The 17,756-nt window shown below is 44.9% G+C and overlaps 2 protein-coding genes across 2 annotated transcripts; both read left to right on the top strand.

Moving 5' to 3' along the window:
* Window positions 1-7,631: 7,631 nt before the first annotated feature.
* Window positions 7,632-12,111, top strand: LOC133901743 (B-box zinc finger protein 19-like). The gene is made up of 5 exons (XM_062343212.1): window positions 7,632-7,937; window positions 10,932-11,028; window positions 11,122-11,237; window positions 11,317-11,559; window positions 11,672-12,111. Exons 1-5 carry the CDS (start codon window positions 7,845-7,847, stop codon window positions 11,756-11,758), a joined length of 636 nt encoding a protein of 211 aa, XP_062199196.1. The 5' UTR covers window positions 7,632-7,844; the 3' UTR covers window positions 11,759-12,111.
* A 2,063-nt stretch (window positions 12,112-14,174) lies between these two features.
* On the top strand, window positions 14,175-15,510 carry LOC133902444 (auxin-responsive protein IAA26). Its single transcript, XM_062344032.1, has 5 exons — window positions 14,175-14,387; window positions 14,489-14,616; window positions 14,711-14,801; window positions 14,912-15,031; window positions 15,223-15,510. The coding sequence occupies exons 1-4, from the start codon at window positions 14,266-14,268 to the stop codon at window positions 14,985-14,987; spliced, it is 417 nt and encodes a 138-aa protein (XP_062200016.1). The 5' UTR covers window positions 14,175-14,265; the 3' UTR covers window positions 14,988-15,031; window positions 15,223-15,510.
* The last annotated feature ends 2,246 nt before the right edge of the window (window positions 15,511-17,756 follow it).

Below are 17,756 nucleotides of genomic sequence, written 5' to 3'. Positions count from 1 at the left end.
TAGAGGGGTAGGGCTAGAGAGAGCTTTGAATTAGCCACTTGAGCCCCTTGTACCATCCATTTGAGAGCTTTAGAGCTAGAGTTTTAGAGGAGAGAATGATGGGTGCTTAGGCTATGTAATAGGTGAGAGTTTTGAAAGATAAATTTTTATAATCCGTCTAAAATAGAGCTGACCTCTTTGAGTAATTAAGTTTAAGTTTTTACATATGCTTAAATTCTTCTCCTTCTAGTTTCCCTCTATTGGTTCCCTTGCAAGTTTGCAAGTTTTTCGATTTTTGGTTTTGATTTTCGTTTTGGTTTTTTGACTGAAATTTCAGCACCTTGTGAGATCATTCTTCTTGTTGCTAGAGGCATAAAAACTCACATACGAGTGTATGCTCATGGGTCTTGAGTACCCTTGCCTCTAGATCATCAACTTAGAGATGTTCTTTCCCCGGAGATCTTTTCTTTGAGCTGTAGTTTTTCACCTTTGCAGAGTTATTTTTCTTGATGCTAATGGCTTAAACACTCACATACTCATGTATTTGAGCGGGTCTTGAGTCCCCTTACCACTAGACTATCATCTTAGAGGATAACCTTGTCCGTTTCTATCTTCTCTAGTTTCTTTGAAAGTTGCGAGTTTTTGTGCACAAAGACACATGGAATGGTCTTGAATGGGACATATGGTTCATATTCTATCTGTAGAGTCATGTTGCCATAGAACTAGTCTTATTTCTTTATCTCTCTAATTCTTTTGCTTCCGCTTGAGCGTTTTGAGCTGCGTTGGGTGAGAAATAGGAAAAGGCCATCTATTTCGAAAGAAAATTGTTGAGGCGTCTATTCATCCCCCTCTAGTCGTCGTTCTCGATCCTACACAAATTGAGCATAAGCTATCATAATTTGCAGAGATCACAACTCTGTAGCCCTAATCTAGGAATTCATCCTACCAGGCAGTGCTCAGAGGATGCAACAAATTCTCAAAGCTCAAAATGAAGAATCAGATCAAAGACTTTCATATCACACGCATCAGCCACTGCCTAGCAAGATAACTAGAGAAATACTTCGAGTTTTATCTATTGTACTCAACAATCTAGCCTAGTTTCAGACCAATACATCACCATCGAGCATGTTACTCCATACTGTCCAAAACCACATAGAGAAGAAAAAGAGTAAAATGAAATACTCACAATGAGAGTTGCTTAAAAGAAGGAGTAAACGAGGTAAGGCACATCTCACTAGCCATTGTCCAAGAAATCCAATTGCCTGCTAGTTGCCACCTGCGAGAAGGAAGACAAAGATACAATGTCTCAACCGTACTCCACTGCAAGTATGGACGAGTCTTGGCAAACATAGCTCCAATCACCCCCCAAATTAGAAGCTCCTCCACTCAGTTCACCAGGCACCGACGCACAAAAGGCCAAAGTCGATCACCACTTGGCTCAAATCAATGCGACGAATCAAATCAGAGAGAGAGGAGTTTGAAACATATGGGGATGCATATTTTCTTTGCATCGACCAGGAACAGGAAGCCGACCTCAAATAGCTAAGAAGATGGCGCCCTCCATCCCCACACTCCCGAAGGAACCGGAAGCGATTGCACCGCCACGGCACCACCGGCTGCCAGCCCTACCTCTCCTTCATCTGCACACAAGTTTTCTAGCTCAATCCTCAACCCTAACAGACATATGCCTCTTGTATACATCAGTACATGGGCTCGGCCCACAGGGAAGCAAGTTTTTAGACTAACCTTTTTCAAACATAACCTTTTTAGATGTAACATTTTCAAACCTATCCTTTTCAGATGTAGCCTTTTCAGATTGAAGCTTTTTAGAAGTAGTTTTTTCAGTTGATATGATCACTCCTTACTTCAGATTCAACTACTTTACCAGGGCCGATTTTTGTGGACTTAGTTCATGTACCAATATGAATCCGTTGTATAAATAGATTATCTCATGGCCAAAAATGTAGAACCAAACCACTAGCCTTAACCTCCATAACTCCGATGAAAATAGCATTTGATCCTTTTCCCGGGAAATGCTTGCCGGATACTATGTCTGATGGGGTTGAAGTGCCCATATACTGGTATAAAGACCTTTGTAGGGTCATAAAGTCCTTCAAGTTCTCCTACACCTACAGAAGAAGGTTCTTCATATGCCGCAACTACTAGTATGATCCATCCAGGGAAGCATTAATGATGGCTCTTGCCATCGGGTAATAACTTCTGGCCAAATTACTCGAAAAATAACTAAGATTTACTACTTAACATTTTGATCTGCATTGTAGTCTCTGTCACCATTATGTGACTTCTTATAGTAGCTGGATACTGAGCAGTCGAAAATGGATGTGTTTATCCTTCATACTCTGAATGTACTTAAAGTCGCCTAGAGGGGGATGAATAGGCGTTTTTGAAAATTAAAATTCAGCAGCGGATTATTCAGAGGCCGAATACTCCGGTGAAGGTCGCATACTCCGGTAAAGGTCGGATACTCCGGTAGTCCAGAGTATTCGATCTAGTCCGAATTATCCAGGTTATACAGGATTTTGAAAACAAATAAATCTAAGCAAGTTTACTAGAATCTAAGGGATACCACAGGTTCTACTATGAGTAAAATGCTTAAACAACAATAGCCTGCGGTAAGATTCTCACGAATACTAGAATTTGGGAAGAATTCCAAAACTACAACAATTAGTAAAGCTTGTACAAAATAAGGAGACAAGAATTTATCCTGAAGTTTGGCCACCTCACAAAGAAGTGCCTACGTCTCCGTTGAGGAGCTCACAAAGAGCCAAGTCTTTTTCAACCCTATCCTCTCCTAGCGACCACAAAGATCAAACTAGGTTTTCCTACTGAAATCGATGGCGATTACAAACTTCCCGTGGTACTCCACAATTCTTGAGTGCTCTACGGGCGACGCCTTGCCGTCTAGGAGTATGAGGCTCCAAGAGAAAAGATCACAAATGAGTGCTTGATGACGAACTCAATGCTCAACAACTCAATTACTCTTCCAAACATAATATCTCAATTTTGGCACAAAGCTAAACACTAGAGATGTTTGGAGGGCTTTTTAATGCTCTTAGGAAGCTTTTTCAAAGTGTAGCTCAGTAGCAACAGCAAGCATTGAATGCTAGGAGGTGTGGAGGTATATATAGTTGACCCTCAAAAACTAGCCGTTACTGTTTTGGTTCACCTAACCCAGAATATCCGACCTGAAATCCAAAATAGGCTCAGAACAGTATCAGAACTAGCCGTTACGGTTCTGTTGAACTGCCCGGAGTATCCGTGAACACCAGAGTATTTGAGTGGGACTTAGTCACCTCAAAGAAACAGTCCAGAGACTTGCCGGACTCTCTAACCTCTCTAGGTACTGGAGTATCCGGTGAATACCGGAGACTCCGGTCATTTAAATTAAATACTAACCGAGACTCTCTAGCGGAGTCTCACTCGGAGACTACGACCAAAAACTACATCTACCCGGAGTATGCGGTGAACACTGGAGACTTCGGTCTTTTTAAAATAAAAGCTTAACCGAGTCTCTCAGCCAAAATTCATCAAGTACTGGAGTATCCGGTGTCACTGGATACTCCGGACAATTAAAAATAATTCGGAACCGAGACTCTCTGGTGGAGTCTCACTCGGAGACTCCGACCTAAAACACTGAGTACCGGAGTATTCGGTGAACACCGGAGACTCCAGACTCAGGACACTCTGCCTATTTTTTGATGTCTGTGGGTGAATGTGTCTCTCAACTATTGATTCTAATAGGTTACTTTGTGCATTGAGACACCATCAAAACTAACAATTGCATCCCTCTTGATAGTACGGCTTTCCTAGACTCAATTTCAAAGATAAAATAAATTAAATCCTATTGAGTACTATAAACCGCTTCTCTTTTCTTTTCGAGGGACGTCAATGTCGTGTATCTTCACCAATGAGACTAAACATATTCATAACTTTAATAAACACATTAGTCCCTTAATTGTTTTATCATCAATAAGCCAAAACTCACTTAGGGGGCCTAGATGCACTTTCATACTCAGTATCGTGTCACTTGGAGACATTTTCGTGAGATGAAAGCTGACGAGAGGAGGGAGCCTACGCGTAAGCACATTTAAGAGAAGCATCAGAAGATGAGGGATGAATATAATTGCATGATAGTGGAGGCCTATGAGGCAGAGAGGGAGAGGAAGCGTGAGATGGCACGTCGGGAGCGTGAGGCAGGACAGGAAACGGTGAGGAAGGGATAATACCTACGTTGCACTCAGTAGACCATATGTTGTAACCCTATTGTTTAAATTCTCTAAGACATGTTAGGTTTAGACACGATACTTGTTTATGTCATAATGATTGTGTACTATCAAATCACCATGTTCAACTTTCGGTTTCGTCAAAACTGAGTATCTAAAATATCGCACAAACATCTAATGTTACTTAGACGAATTTACAATAAAAAGTTGTGACGCGCAGAGCCGCATACGCCTATTCTGCTATAAATAAAATTATTTGGCCATAATAAGATGTCATTTTTTCAACGGACGAGAGCAAGGTCTCACCCATTGAACGGGTGACACGTGGCACGTCAACACTTTTTTTTATTTCTGATCAACAGGGACCCATAAGGTGTCACTCGTTTATGGGGCGAGATGTTGCTCTCGCTCGATAAATAAAGGATTGTAGTTTATTGTTGTAATTTTTTGAAACGGTAGTATAATTTTGTAAATATTAAAAAACACATATGTGGATAAAAAAATCTTTTCTTAGGAGTATGGATCAAAGTGTGTGTATAAGTTGTAGGTCTAGAGCGCGTCTTAGGATATGTATATATGGTGTGGTGTGTATTTAGATGTGTATTCAGATACTACAGTTTGTATCAGTGTTGAGGCTTTAAAAAAAGTGTGTGAGGCTACGGTCCCATCGTCCCGCGCTCGCGTTGCCACGCATCCTGCTCCCTCCCGCCATCTTGCGCCCTCATATGCCCATGCCACCACGCGTCTCGCGGCCTCTCGCCATCCTGCGTCCTCCCGTGTGCATGCGCTGCCACACGTCCCACACCTCATGCCATCCCGCTTCCTCCCGCACCCACCCGCTCCCGTGCCAACATGCGCCCTTCCGCTACCGCGCCTGCCCAAGCTTGCCAGCGCCGCTCAAGTTTCGGTGGCACCCGCAGGTGCAAAAACACACCCGCGCACGAACCCGGTTCAGGTTAGGGCCCTGACCCGACAACCCCGCAGGGTTGATTTTTCACCCGAACCGACCCATGTTAGGTCTGAAACTCGTGGGGATCCGACCGAATATGAGAAATTGCCATCCCTAGCTAACACTTGAATGTTTCTTGGGTCATCTATCATTTGTGCTTGTCTGTTCAGTATTTAACATGCCTATCTGAATGTTGTTGTTTTTAAACGGTGTTTCCCCATGACGTGATCTTTGGTGAGACCTGGAGGATGTGAGACGGGGGCTCGAATCCCGTCACTCGACGCTATCCGAAAGCGTTGTCATCAAGCTCCATGTTTGTCCGCATCTGAATGTTGTTTGAATTTGGATCTGTCGTTTCCATGGTTGTTGAAACGGAACGTTCGGATCATTGTCAAGCCGTCCGAGCAGGAGCAGCGTCCTCCATCCAGAGCGTGCAAACCAAGACAAAACCCCTCAAACACCGCCCCGAATCGGCTGGTCAGGCTGCTCGTGTGGTTCAGGGCCTCACGTACACGAGTGATGTTGATCTCCTTCTCGCTAAGTTGGCGCGACATCAAACAAGCAAGCAAAAGCAGAGGAGCAAAGCCTCAATCCGAGCCACCAGGTTTTTTCCCTGTCATCCTGGTGAGTGGTGAGCAGCAAGAGGAGCCACGTACAACGAGCGCATGGACCATCAACGCATGCAGGGACCAGGACTTCCAACGTAAAAACAAAATGTTACAACCTAAAAATTAAACGATCCACAGCCTGATAAAAATAACCTTCTCCATGAAATCTAGATCGCGACAATTCTATCTCAAATTCTCAACATGTATGCTCCCGGTCCAATTCAGTACATGCTTGTTTTTTTATTACGATTATAACAATTCAGATTTTAATTCTTACAATCTAGAATCTAAATTATTGGAATCTAGATTGTACAATACAAAATAAACAATATCAAATTATTAAAATCTCTCATCTCCCTCTCCCTCCCCTACAGACTCACCTTCTTCAATAGGTCATGATGCTTTTCCCACTCCCAGTCATCGTTGCCGCTATTCCCCACCAATACCAAGTCATCGCTGCTCTCCCTTGTTCGCCTCCATCCAAATCGCACTAAACAAGCTCACCATCACCTGCTCTGCCGAGTCTCGAGCCTGATGTTGCCATTCCCCGGCCAAATCCTCTGCGTGTGATCTCCCTCCCTGACTCCAACAACCAAGTGACGCCGCAAGAAGCCTCATCGTTGACTTGCAGCTACCGTGCCTTTACATGCCAGATTGAGACGTGGTGAGCTCTCACTAGGTCGTGCATGCCGTCATCATCATCGGTTCGATCTGGCTTCGGTTCGGTCTGTCATCGGTGTGGCTAATACCGAGCTCTGCACGGCTACTGCCGTTGCGACTCGCTGCCGAGCTCCCTCCAGCCACGCCCGCTGGCCGATGACCCCGGGTCCGAGCTCGCTGTGATGCGCTGGAGCTTCCCCGCCCCTTAGCTGGCCGAGCCACGCGGCTATGTTGACGGCGACGAGCTCATCTGAAGTTGGAGGAGCTGGCGATTGTGCCCACGCCGATGGAGGAGGGGACTGGCTGCTGCACAGTCGCAGCAGGGAAAGCAGAAAAAAAACGAAATATTATGTTTGTAATAGTATTGATAAGTAAATATATATTATAATCCACTATAATCTAGAATCATCCTTTTTTAATTATAGATTATGATATAATCTTTCTCCAAATTATAGAATCGGTCTAATTTTTTTGATTTTATAATCAAAATTCTATAATTATAATAAAAAAAACAAACATGACCTCACTAGTGGATCAAAGCACGGGCACACAGTTGTGAGTTGTCGTCCCAAGCACGGATCATGGTGGCGATCGGACGGCATGAGTCGACGGCGGCACATGGACGCGGTGCACGGAGGGATCAAGTGTCGACCGGAAGGCAGTAGGAAATAAAAAGGCAGGGAAGAATGCGACCATTGGCGGCGGAGCAGCCAAGCAATTGATCCGGAGCCACACACCCAAAACCCCGCCACTTTTCTATTCTGTGGCGGACGCCGCTCGTGGGCCCACCGCCCCCCAAACCCCATATCCAAACCCAACTAACTCCCACCAACTCGATCCGCAGCAGGTAAGGCAACAGATCAGTGGGACCCAGTCTGGCTTACCCCACCTGTCGGTGAAAGCAGACATGGTAGCAACTGTAGCTAAAGCAACCCGAGAGCATCAATTAGTACTTGGGCCCCACTCGATTTCAGGGTGGCCTGAGCCCGGTCTATAGACCAGTCAGAGCAAGTTATGTGTCGCCCACGCCCTGATGTGATTCAGTTCAATAGGTGCGTAGACCGCGTCTAGGCCTCTAGGGACGTTGGAACTACGATGCCTCGAGAGCCTGGGCCCACCACCTAGGCAGCCCTCGTCGCCACAGGCCACACCACCAGGTGCATCCAAATCAAATACAGTAATAGCTTCCGCCGTGTCGTCCTCCTAGTCCACATCTCTGCGAGTCCAAACTCTTGTGGCTTCTGCTTCTGCTGCTGCTGCTGCTGCTGCTGCGCCTCCTCGGCTGCCGCCGCCGCCTCTACGCGCAGGGGGTCCTCTGGAGGCAACGCGTAGCGGGGAGGTCACGGCTTTGTCGCCGGGATGGTGGGGGGACGATGACACCGACGGCGAGAGCGGCGTGGCGGGATGCGGACGATCTGCGATGTGTGCGAGAGCGCGCCGGCGGTACTCTTCTGCGCGGCCGACGAGGCCGCCCTCTGCCGGCCCTGCGACGGGAAGGTGATCCCCACTCCCCCCTTAAACCCTAGCCGTGGAGCTCCGCATCCTTGTTATAGATCGGGCTAAGTGCTGATTCAATTGGAGTGGCACACGGCCTCAGTGGTTGGTCCGATCGTCCGATTTGAGACTGCGATCTCGCGGATTGCTTCGCTGCGTTCGATTTTGTGAGGCGATCTGCGGTTTTCAGCTTATTTCACCCAAATTTTCTTCCACTTTCTTCATTTCGGTCATCCTGCATCTGTTCCAGTCCATTTTTGGTATTCAGAAATAGTAGAGGTGTTTTATTTTGGAAAATTCTGTGTACTTTGACTAATATTGAATCAAATTATAAGAATGTCTAGTGTATAAAAATTATATTTACAATTCAAAATGATTTCATACTATATAGGTTTTGTAGCTATAAATGGTATATTTTATGAGAAACCTTAGTTAAAATACAACTTCAAAGACCGAGCTAAAAAAATACGCCTACTATTTCTGACATAAAAAGGTCATTAAGTATAGCGTGGGCTCATACTAGTCCAAATCGGTAAGTGTTCAGTTCAGGCGGAGGGTAATGTAGGCATTCAAGCAGCACTCCATTCTGTGCTAATACTGACAAACTTCTCCGAGTTGTTTAGGTGGCAATTGAGTAGGGTCTATACTGTATGGATTCTGGTGATTCTACCCGCACTTGAAACGAGCCTGATTCTTAGAAACGGAAATATGTTTACATGTTTTCGCCATGAGATGAAGCATTCCCTGCATATATTCAGTTTAGTTAGCTGAATCAGATTATCAGATATTCAGAAGAACTTCACTGAGTGACTCATGGAGGGAATTCACTTGAAATATTTCACAAAAACTCGTGTTATCTGGATAGGTGGATGGCTGATGTCACCGGCATGCATGACTGTTTGTGAGAGATGAGCTTGCCATGAATTCGTGGGAATAACAGTGAGCATATTGGTGACAATTAATAGCGAAGCTGTTCATAATTTTGTATATGCTTGAGTTGACCTTGTCAAAAGAAATCATGGAGCAAATAGGCCGATTATAATCTTAGAAGTGTCAACACCACATTGTGGTCCACACGTTAACAACGGTTTTAGCCCTTGGAGTGTAATGCTTCTGAGTTCACTTTAATTGTGGTTGCCAGATGATGAAAACTTTTATGGACACGCTGAATGTGTACATGGAACAGAATGTATTTGCCGGTTTGGTGTTAATTGTGACGTTCCAAGTTTAGTCCCATTATTTACAGTTTCAGTATAATATGAATGGTTTACACATATTAAAATTATGGCAAGGCTGTTGCACCATTGGTTTGGGAGCTATTGTTAGGTTCTGGACAACTTTATTGGCAGTGCTTGATGCTACTAAAGTTATTAACAGGTTATGTCATGTGGGTTAAAACCATGATCATTTGTCAGGAGGACGGTGATTGCTTTATGGGGATGGGCTGGGCCCTAATGATGTCAAGCAATTAAGATTTGACCATTAATTCATTATGCAATACATTTTTTTTGTTCTTTTCCAAAAAAAGAACATTTTTTGACTGGGAATTATGATAATGCAGTTTATTGTGTGAAACATTCTGTATAAATTTCATAGACAACAAAATCCTTAACATTTTTCCTTTTATCAAATATTCTTAAACAATTCGCAACCAAGGACAGTGATAACAGAATAGAAAGGCCAAATGCTTAATGGGTGAATCAAGATACTTAAAAGGACCATCTTTCACAGTGCCAATAGTCTTCATCTTTTAACCAACACTATTTTTCTTCTTCATATTATGCAACACATGTTTAACAAGTTATGTTCATCGGTATTATATCTGTTCAGACACACTATAAACTGATTGCATGCATGCAGCATAAGAAATATTGTCTCATAAACCTGAGGAATGTGTGAGAATATTTTAGCCAAGGTTTGTTATATACGCTTCTGTGTTTGATATGGTGGGATCAAATCCACTTTGGTAAGAGCTCAAGCCATATCCTTTTCTAGAAAAGGAATTTGGCGTCGTATTTTAGATTTTTTTTTTCTACTCCAAGCTTATGTATTTGCGCAGAAGTATGAACTTGGTTTAGGATCACAGTAATCAGTAAGTATACTATCCAGTATAACAATTCCATCACTGGAACCACGGATAAACCCTTCATCAATTTCTGCTGTCAACAGAAGTTCCTTGATTGCCGGTTATCACTGGCTTGTTGCATGTTAGAGCAGACTCATGCAGTTCAATTGAGTCGAAGATTCCATTTGCTACAGCATTATTACCTTCCAAATTTCATTTGCCAAACTGATCTTTAGCAGAAAAATGAGGAGGCAATGTCCTCTTGTTTAGGTAGCTTAGAACTCATCACAAATAGTGTCCCCCAGTAGCCTTTTTTTCTCTCAGCAATCCAATTCAGTTGTATTTGAGGAAATAGTTACTTTTTGTTGTTTTGTAGTTATATGTTCATGCATCCGGAATTTCACACTTGTAATGTCATTTGAGGTTCATCTCCTGATTAGAAACCAGAGTGTGGTTTTTGTTTCTGCAGATGCGATGATAAATTACCACACCTGTTAGTGCGTGCACTGTGTGGTTTTTGTTTCTGCAGATGCTAATGATAAATTGTCACACGTGTTAGTATATGGGAATATTGTATCGGTAGGGATTATTTGTTTATTTGAACTAGTCAAATGCACATCGAGAAGTTAGCTTTGACTTGATAATGACATTTCGTTTTTACCATCAGAAATCTGCTCTCTTAGTAACAACTTTCCAGAGAACTAGCTAGTCTGATGATGTTATCCTGATGGAATCTCTGGTTTGATCCTAAGTTAGTTAGCTAGTGTTTTCCTTTCGTCATAATTGGTGCATGCCTGATGCTTGTGCAATTTCCTTCACGCAGCACCACTAGCATGAAAATAACAAAGATTGGTTAAGTTAACGCCCACCTTGATTGTCAACTGATCATCCTAATGTTACTGCTTCTGATGTTTCTCCATGTTACGATGCAGGTACACATGTGTAACAAGCTTGCCAGTCGGCATGTGAGAGTTGGCCTTGCAGACCCTAATAAACTTGTCCGTTGTGATATATGTGAAAATTCTCCTGGTACGAATTTGGTTTCATGAACCCTCCTTTTTACGTTTAATCAATTAACTTTGATTTTTCTCTGGTTTCATATTGTTTGTCCTGTCAATGTAGCTTTCTTCTACTGTGAGATAGATGGCACATCACTTTGCCTGAGCTGTGATATGACCGTTCATGTCGGTGGCAAGCGAACCCATGGAAGATACCTGCTCCTAAGGCAGCGGGTTGAAGTAAGTTTCTATTCTATAGCCAACCTCAGATGCAATTTCATGCATTTTTCTAGTTCTTAAAGTGGGGAATTTTGATTAGTTTCCAGGAGATAAACCAGGCCATATGGATGATGTCGCAATGCAAAACAATGACCCTGAAAATCAGAGAGACCAGAAGAAGGTACCTCATTCAGGTACAAAGGAGCAAATGGCAAACCACCATAACGTCTCTGATGATCCAGCCTCAGATGGCAATTGTGATGACCAGGGTAACATTGATTCGAAAATGATTGATCTTAATATGCGACCAGTTCGTACTCATGGGCAAGGCTCGAATTCCCAGGTCTGTCTTATCTTTACTGTGATCTAAGTCGTTTAATATCCATAGTGCCGTTTTCATTAGCACTTACACTTTCCGCTATTGCATCAATTATTCTTCCTGATGGCAAATCCAGACTCAGGGGGTGGATCTTAGTGTGAACAACCACGATTCTCCAGGAGTGGTGCCATCAAGTAATTACGAAAGAGACGCAAACAAGTAAGCATCGGAAGATCGGAATGTACATTTCTTCATCTACTGCCGTGTAACAGCCCTCCGGGAACTTGAATGAGCTTGGTCTTAGCTGCCGGGCAGAATACGTGTTATTGCAGTGCTCTGTTACTGGAGTACATTTCTGGCAGAGTTGAAGCTAGCGACTGCATCTCAATTCGGCTTGTCGTGCCCTAGACGCTATTTATTGTCAAGTGTATTCTCGTTGCCATTTTCAGAACTCGTGTCACGTTGCCGTATAGAAGCACGGTGGCTATCACCTGTGCTTTTGGAGTGTTGTATGCCATTAGAAACTGTACAAAAGATTAAGGCTGCCAAAAATTAATAGACTGCTCATTTTTCTGTGGTGGGATTCAATGCCACTGGTTAGTTCAGTTCAGTTCCTGGTAGGAGCATGCGTCATGTATCATGAGACGTGACTAAAGGCCACCCAGTTTCTTCAGCGTTGAGGCGTTTATCAGAGAGTTCCGGTTGGAACCGGAACGAGGACTTATCAGTGCAGCTTGATATCCTCACCAAAAGTAGGATGGTTGGCTGGGACTGATAATTTAAGATGACACGTTTCGTGCCTTCGAGGGTGTGTGAGTGAGCTGGTCAAACATCCATTTTCAGATATAGTTTTTAGTCAAGACATGGCTGCATCAAAAGGCTCTTCGATGTCTTGTAGAACTGGAGTTTTATCCAACCCATGCCACTTCCACCAACTCCGAGGCTAATCCCCTGCCCGCGGCAGAGTTAACAATCGCACACCGCCGCGCGTGTAATCTCGGGGAGACGCGAGCAGAAACAAATGACCAGCCGCCACACGCACCCTCTGCCCTCCGAGCCAGGGGCACGACACCGGGCGCGCGCCAGGACGGGGAGCACGGCAAACATCCGAGCCCAGCTCGTCTACCCAGCCGCGTGGAACGGCACGCGTACATTGAGCTCACGTAGCACGACGCCTGTGCTCCGCGCGAGGCGCAGCGCGCCTTTGCCCGGACACGGCGGCGGCGAGGCCTCCGGGCTGTCGAGCCAGGGCCCGGCCGGCACCGCGCGACCAGCGGCTGCTGCGCGCTGCGAAGCATGGGTAGGGCCAGGGGAGGTGGGACGAGGGAGCGGAAGGCGAGTTGACTTCGTCCGGTGCAGGCACGTTGTTACCGCTCGTCCGCGTGCATGCACATAGAGAGAGCACGAGGCTTTCGCGTTCGCGTCTTCGGTTTCACAGCGGATTAACATGCACTTGCGGGGCGCCTGTCCGCTACCCCCTCGTCAGAATCCGGATCTACTGTGGAGGTTTCCGTGGCTACCGGTTCTCCTGTTTTGTTTTGTCTCCTGAAGATCCTTTCGCAGCCCATGTGAAACGAGACTCTACTACTGACAGGTAGACTGTCGATAGTTTATGAATACTTGAAGATGCTATGCCAGTTCGAGAATAATGGGTTGTACTATAATGTCCTTGGAAGGGGTTTCTAAATTCTCGTTGGTTTACATAACACCGTCGCCTCATTTTCTACAAGATAATATTTGTGCCCAAGTTGTTATAGTTTGTGTTGAGATAAGTGTCGAATATATGACAAAGACGGTTATAGATATACTTGAGTTTGAATTGGATGATATTAGGAATATAGTTATAGTCAGACTCTTAGTTGGATCCTATAAAAATTGAGTAACACTATGTAACCATAAGAACGACAAACAGATATATATGAGAAGATACGTTCGTAATCATATACCAAGAGTATAGATAAGATGATAGAATATTGTTAAAAAATATTATGCTTTGATGTGTTGATCTTATATTTGACTTCTCAATCTTAATATGCTTCCATTAAAACCCTAACCCTTCGGCTCCACAATTTTACGTTAGATTCGCTATTGAAACTTATGGTACCTGTCAAGAATATATTAGTTCATCGTACAGAATTTGATACGTATCAAGATCGTCATAAGCTGGCCGTGAACATGATTCGGCTGTGACCCACTAACCACGGCGTGAGCATTGGCCACAGCAATGACGGCACACCAGATTCCGGCCTAGGGCAACAACGAAGGCACGCTACGCGAGGCAGCAGACCAGGGCATCCATGTGGCAGCAGCCGGTCGGCCCCGCGAGGGACACCGTGCCAGAGTTCAGGCCGGCAGGCTTCGGTGCCGGCCCGCACCCAACCCAACCGCAGGCGCGTCCTGCCAGGCTCCGCAGCCGGGCGGCTGTCCCCGGCCCAACGCCCCCACCGGAACCGGATCGTCTGCAACCACAGCCACGGTGCCGCCGCCATATCGTATCGCCTGCTTGGCACGATGCCGACTTCTCCCTCTCAGTCCCCGCCACAGAGGATCTCCTGCACAGACATCCTGTGCGCCGCACCAACGGTATATATGTATGGGCTAGAGTTGAAGCTCAGTTCACCTTCACCGCTTCACGACCTCGATCTCGAGCGCTGAGCTTCTCATCGTCTTCTCCGATCGCTATCGCCATCGACAGACCGCGCTCGATCGGGACGGACGAAGCTGGTACACATGGCGAGCTACGGCGACGACGGCGTCGACCTCACGGAGCTGACGCTGGCGCCGCCCGGCGCCAACGCGCGCAAGGCGAGACGAGCGAGGAAGAACGGCCAGCCGTCGTCGTCGTCTGCCATGTACGTAACTCAAGTCGATCCTGTCTCATTCCGGCAAGAGAAGAGAAGGATCTCTGCTGTTGATTGATTCAGTCACATTGACCGGCCGACTGCATATGTAGGATGCAAGCGTTCGTGAAGGTGAGTATGGACGGGACGCCGTACCTGCGGAAGGTGGACGTGGCGGCGTACGGAGACTACAGCGAGCTCGTGGAGGCGCTCAACGAAATGTTCTGCTGCTGCTCCATTGGTAAGCTGCTGCGCACAATCCAGACCCACGCGAGCGTTCTTGCACAAGCCGCGGGAAAACTGAAGATTTGCGGATTCTGTCCGTGTCCCTTCAGGGCTCATGGACGGGTACGGCGATTGGGAGCACGCCGTGGTGTACGAGGACGGCGACGGCGACTGGATGCTCGTCGGCGACGTGCCGTGGGAGTAAGCGCCATCAGTACACTGCACTGGCATTGCTTGTTGCCGTTGGTGTACGAATCTATAGGCTCTCTAACAACGGCAACTGAACGTGCTCCTCTCTGTTTGATTTGCAGGATGTTCGTGTCTTCGTGCAAGAGGATGAGGGTGATGCGATCGTGCGAGGCGAGAGGGCTGAGCTCGAACGCGTGACAGACAGAATGCAACGTGCAACCACACAAGATCGAGAAGAGCAGGTGAGGGGACAGTGTACAGAAACGTGTTCTTGTTTTCTGCATGTAGCTGAGCTTCCTTGAGTTGTCTGAACCAGCACTACACATGGAAATATGATCACACATCAAAAGCATACAAACGAGGAAGCAGAAGAAACATTTCTGTTCCTCTTCCTCTACGGCAATAAACTGACTGGCAGTCTGTTTGGTTTCAGAATGTGTAGGCCTGATCCGTACTGAACTTGCACATAGCTTATGCAAGTGGTGACCAAGCTGACGAAGGTGATGACGCATGTACAATTCCATCTACGTAACGACTGCACATCATTGGGAATAAATGTTAGTTGACGCTAGAACGTACGGCCGGTCTCCGGCTTGCTGCTTCTCACATGAGCCAGATAGGGTTGATTTTCCTGATATCCAAATATATTAGCTTCACTGCTGCTGATTTTCTAGTTTTTTTTTTGGATGTATGTCACATGTACATGTATCAAGAGTTGTTTCACCTCCCAAATTTTTATAAGGGTTGCCTCCAGACTGGAATATCTTGGATTTGGGTAAATAACTTTGTTTCGTATTCTCCTTTCTTTGTATTTTTTTTATCGTTATCTATATATAATCTCTAGGGACTAGCTCCCTCCAGTTCCCTTTAAAAAAAACTGTTCATGCCAACTAATTAGATGTCTGACTCTGTATGAACTGTCCCATGTTAGCATTTCACTAGGGCAAGTGTGCAACTCGGTTCAATTGTCGGGATATCGTGTGACAAAGGTTGCATTTGGAGGTTTGCGTGTATGCAAGAGTAGCGAGCACTGAACTTCCATAGCGTGGAATAAATCCTGGTTGCAGATGTCAGTCCCAAATATACAACCTAGCAAAGTAGCAAGTGGCTGTGTTTTGTCCTGCGGATCGCACTAAGATGGTGTTTGGTTCACCTGTCTGTAACGAAATCAGATTACGTTAACGCCGCCGCTCGAACATTGGAAGTTCTAGTGCTATCTGCTATGGCGCTGTCCCGGAGTTGGATCTTGTAGGATAGAGAGCCTTTCTACCCTCCAAAAACTAGCCAATAGGTCAGAAACTCCTCGTTTTTGGATGCACTGCTCTTTCACAACCAATATGAGATTATTCTAACAGATCTCGAGATCAAGCGGGCCTCCGTCGTCGTCCGGAGCCGGATCTCGCGGTCAGGCAAGCCCGCGAGGACGGCCACCCCACGGACCACGCGACGCCATTGTCGTGCTTGCGCGTACAGCGTGATGCATGGAGTTTTTTTTATTTTTTTATTTTTTTATTAAAAAATTAAATAAATAGATTTCTGATGGAAACAATTACAAAACTAGACGTCTAACATCCTTTAAAAGTCTTACCGCCCCTGAGAGGACGGTAAGCAGTCACACAGGCTCTTACCGCCCTTTCAGGGGCGGGTAGAGCTTACAGCCCTCACAGTATGTGAACAGTAATCGGTGATGAACAGTATTTTGAAGTTAAATTTTCATTTCTAACTTCTCTATTCAAAACAATGATGTTCTGTTGCTCCAAAAATTCTAAAACTTTTTGTACGTGTTCCATAATTCATGTGCAACCCATTTTAATTGAATTCACCAAAAAATCTTGTATAGAATTTAAACTAAAATTCTCCAAAAAAAGGCTACTTTTATAATTTCTAGCAATTGTTAGGGCTCAAATAAATTTCTAAAGAACTGGTAAAATTCACTAATATTCTTCTTATGTGATGAGATAATTTCTAAAATTATTTTTAGTAGTAGGTTTATATATGTTTGAATTCAAATTAAGTTAAAAGAAGAATATCACATGAAATTATAAAAATACATATAAATGGTGCATTACAAAGGAATCCACTTTTTTACCATATAATATAGTGCTAAAAATAATTTAGAAATTATCAGATCACATAAGAAGAATATTAGTGAATTGTACCAGATTTTTAAAAATTTATTTGAGCCCTAACAATTGCTAGAAGTTATAAAAGTAGCCTTTTTTTTGGAGAATTTTAGTTTAAATTTTATACAGAATTTTTTGGTGCATTCAATTAAAATGAATTATGGAATACGTACAAAAAATTTTAGAATTTTTAGAGCAACAGAGCCTGTGTGACTGCTTATCGCCCTCTCAGCAGGCAAGAGGCGGTAAGGCCCTTACCGTTCACTGAAAGGGCGGTAGGCGTCTAGTTTTGTAATTGTTTTCATCAGGAATCTATTTATGTAATTTTTTAATTGAAAAAATATAAAAATAAAAAAAAGCTCTGATGCATGGACTGCAGCTTGGGCCGCGGCCGCGCGCTGCTCACGGGCGGAGCGCGGTTCAACGGAAGCGGCGTTTGGGTCGGCCCTACGGTGCGGGGCACTGCGCCGCCCCCGTGCCCCTCGGCGCGCCACTAAACGCTACGGCCGACGTCGTTGGCCCATGGCGCAATCGCAGTTTACAGTCCACGGTGACAGTGGAATATTAGGATTCGCAGTTCCACTCCTTGCGTCTTCCGACACGAGCACATTATCAACACGGGGTCGAATCCCTGGTAAGAAACAGGTTGGGAAGTATGCATCCATTATCTCGATCGTTTAGTTATGTTGGGATTTGTGCGATTTGAAAAAAATAAGGTGGATAAAAGAATTAGATGATCACCTTCTTCTTCACCTTTCCTCTTGATCATCAGGATCTTGAGTTTTGGACTCTCGCACGCAAAGACCTGAAGAACTTGCAATGACCTCCCACGGCCACGGGTGGT

Source organism: Phragmites australis, chromosome 20 (assembly GCF_958298935.1).
Source record: "Phragmites australis chromosome 20, lpPhrAust1.1, whole genome shotgun sequence".
Lineage (NCBI taxonomy): Eukaryota > Viridiplantae > Streptophyta > Magnoliopsida > Poales > Poaceae > Phragmites > Phragmites australis.
This window is presented reverse-complemented; position numbering and strand designations above follow the sequence as displayed.

What these genes read in the sequence shown, in the direction of transcription:
- LOC133902444 (XM_062344032.1), top strand. Translation starts at nt 14,266, where the DNA reads ATGGCGAGCTACGGCGACGACGGCGTCGACCTCACGGAGCTGACGCTG. An exon ending in CCGTCGTCGTCGTCTGCCAT is followed by an intron (nt 14,388 to 14,488) that starts GTACGTAACTCA and finishes CTGCATATGTAG; the next exon opens with GATGCAAGCGTTCGTGAAGG. An exon ending in GTCGGCGACGTGCCGTGGGA is followed by an intron (nt 14,802 to 14,911) that starts GTAAGCGCCATC and finishes TTTGATTTGCAG; the next exon opens with GATGTTCGTGTCTTCGTGCA.
- LOC133901743 (XM_062343212.1), top strand. Translation starts at nt 7,845, where the DNA reads ATGCGGACGATCTGCGATGTGTGCGAGAGCGCGCCGGCGGTACTCTTC. An exon ending in TCCTAAGGCAGCGGGTTGAA is followed by an intron (nt 11,238 to 11,316) that starts GTAAGTTTCTAT and finishes AATTTTGATTAG; the next exon opens with TTTCCAGGAGATAAACCAGG. An exon ending in GGCAAGGCTCGAATTCCCAG is followed by an intron (nt 11,560 to 11,671) that starts GTCTGTCTTATC and finishes TGGCAAATCCAG; the next exon opens with ACTCAGGGGGTGGATCTTAG.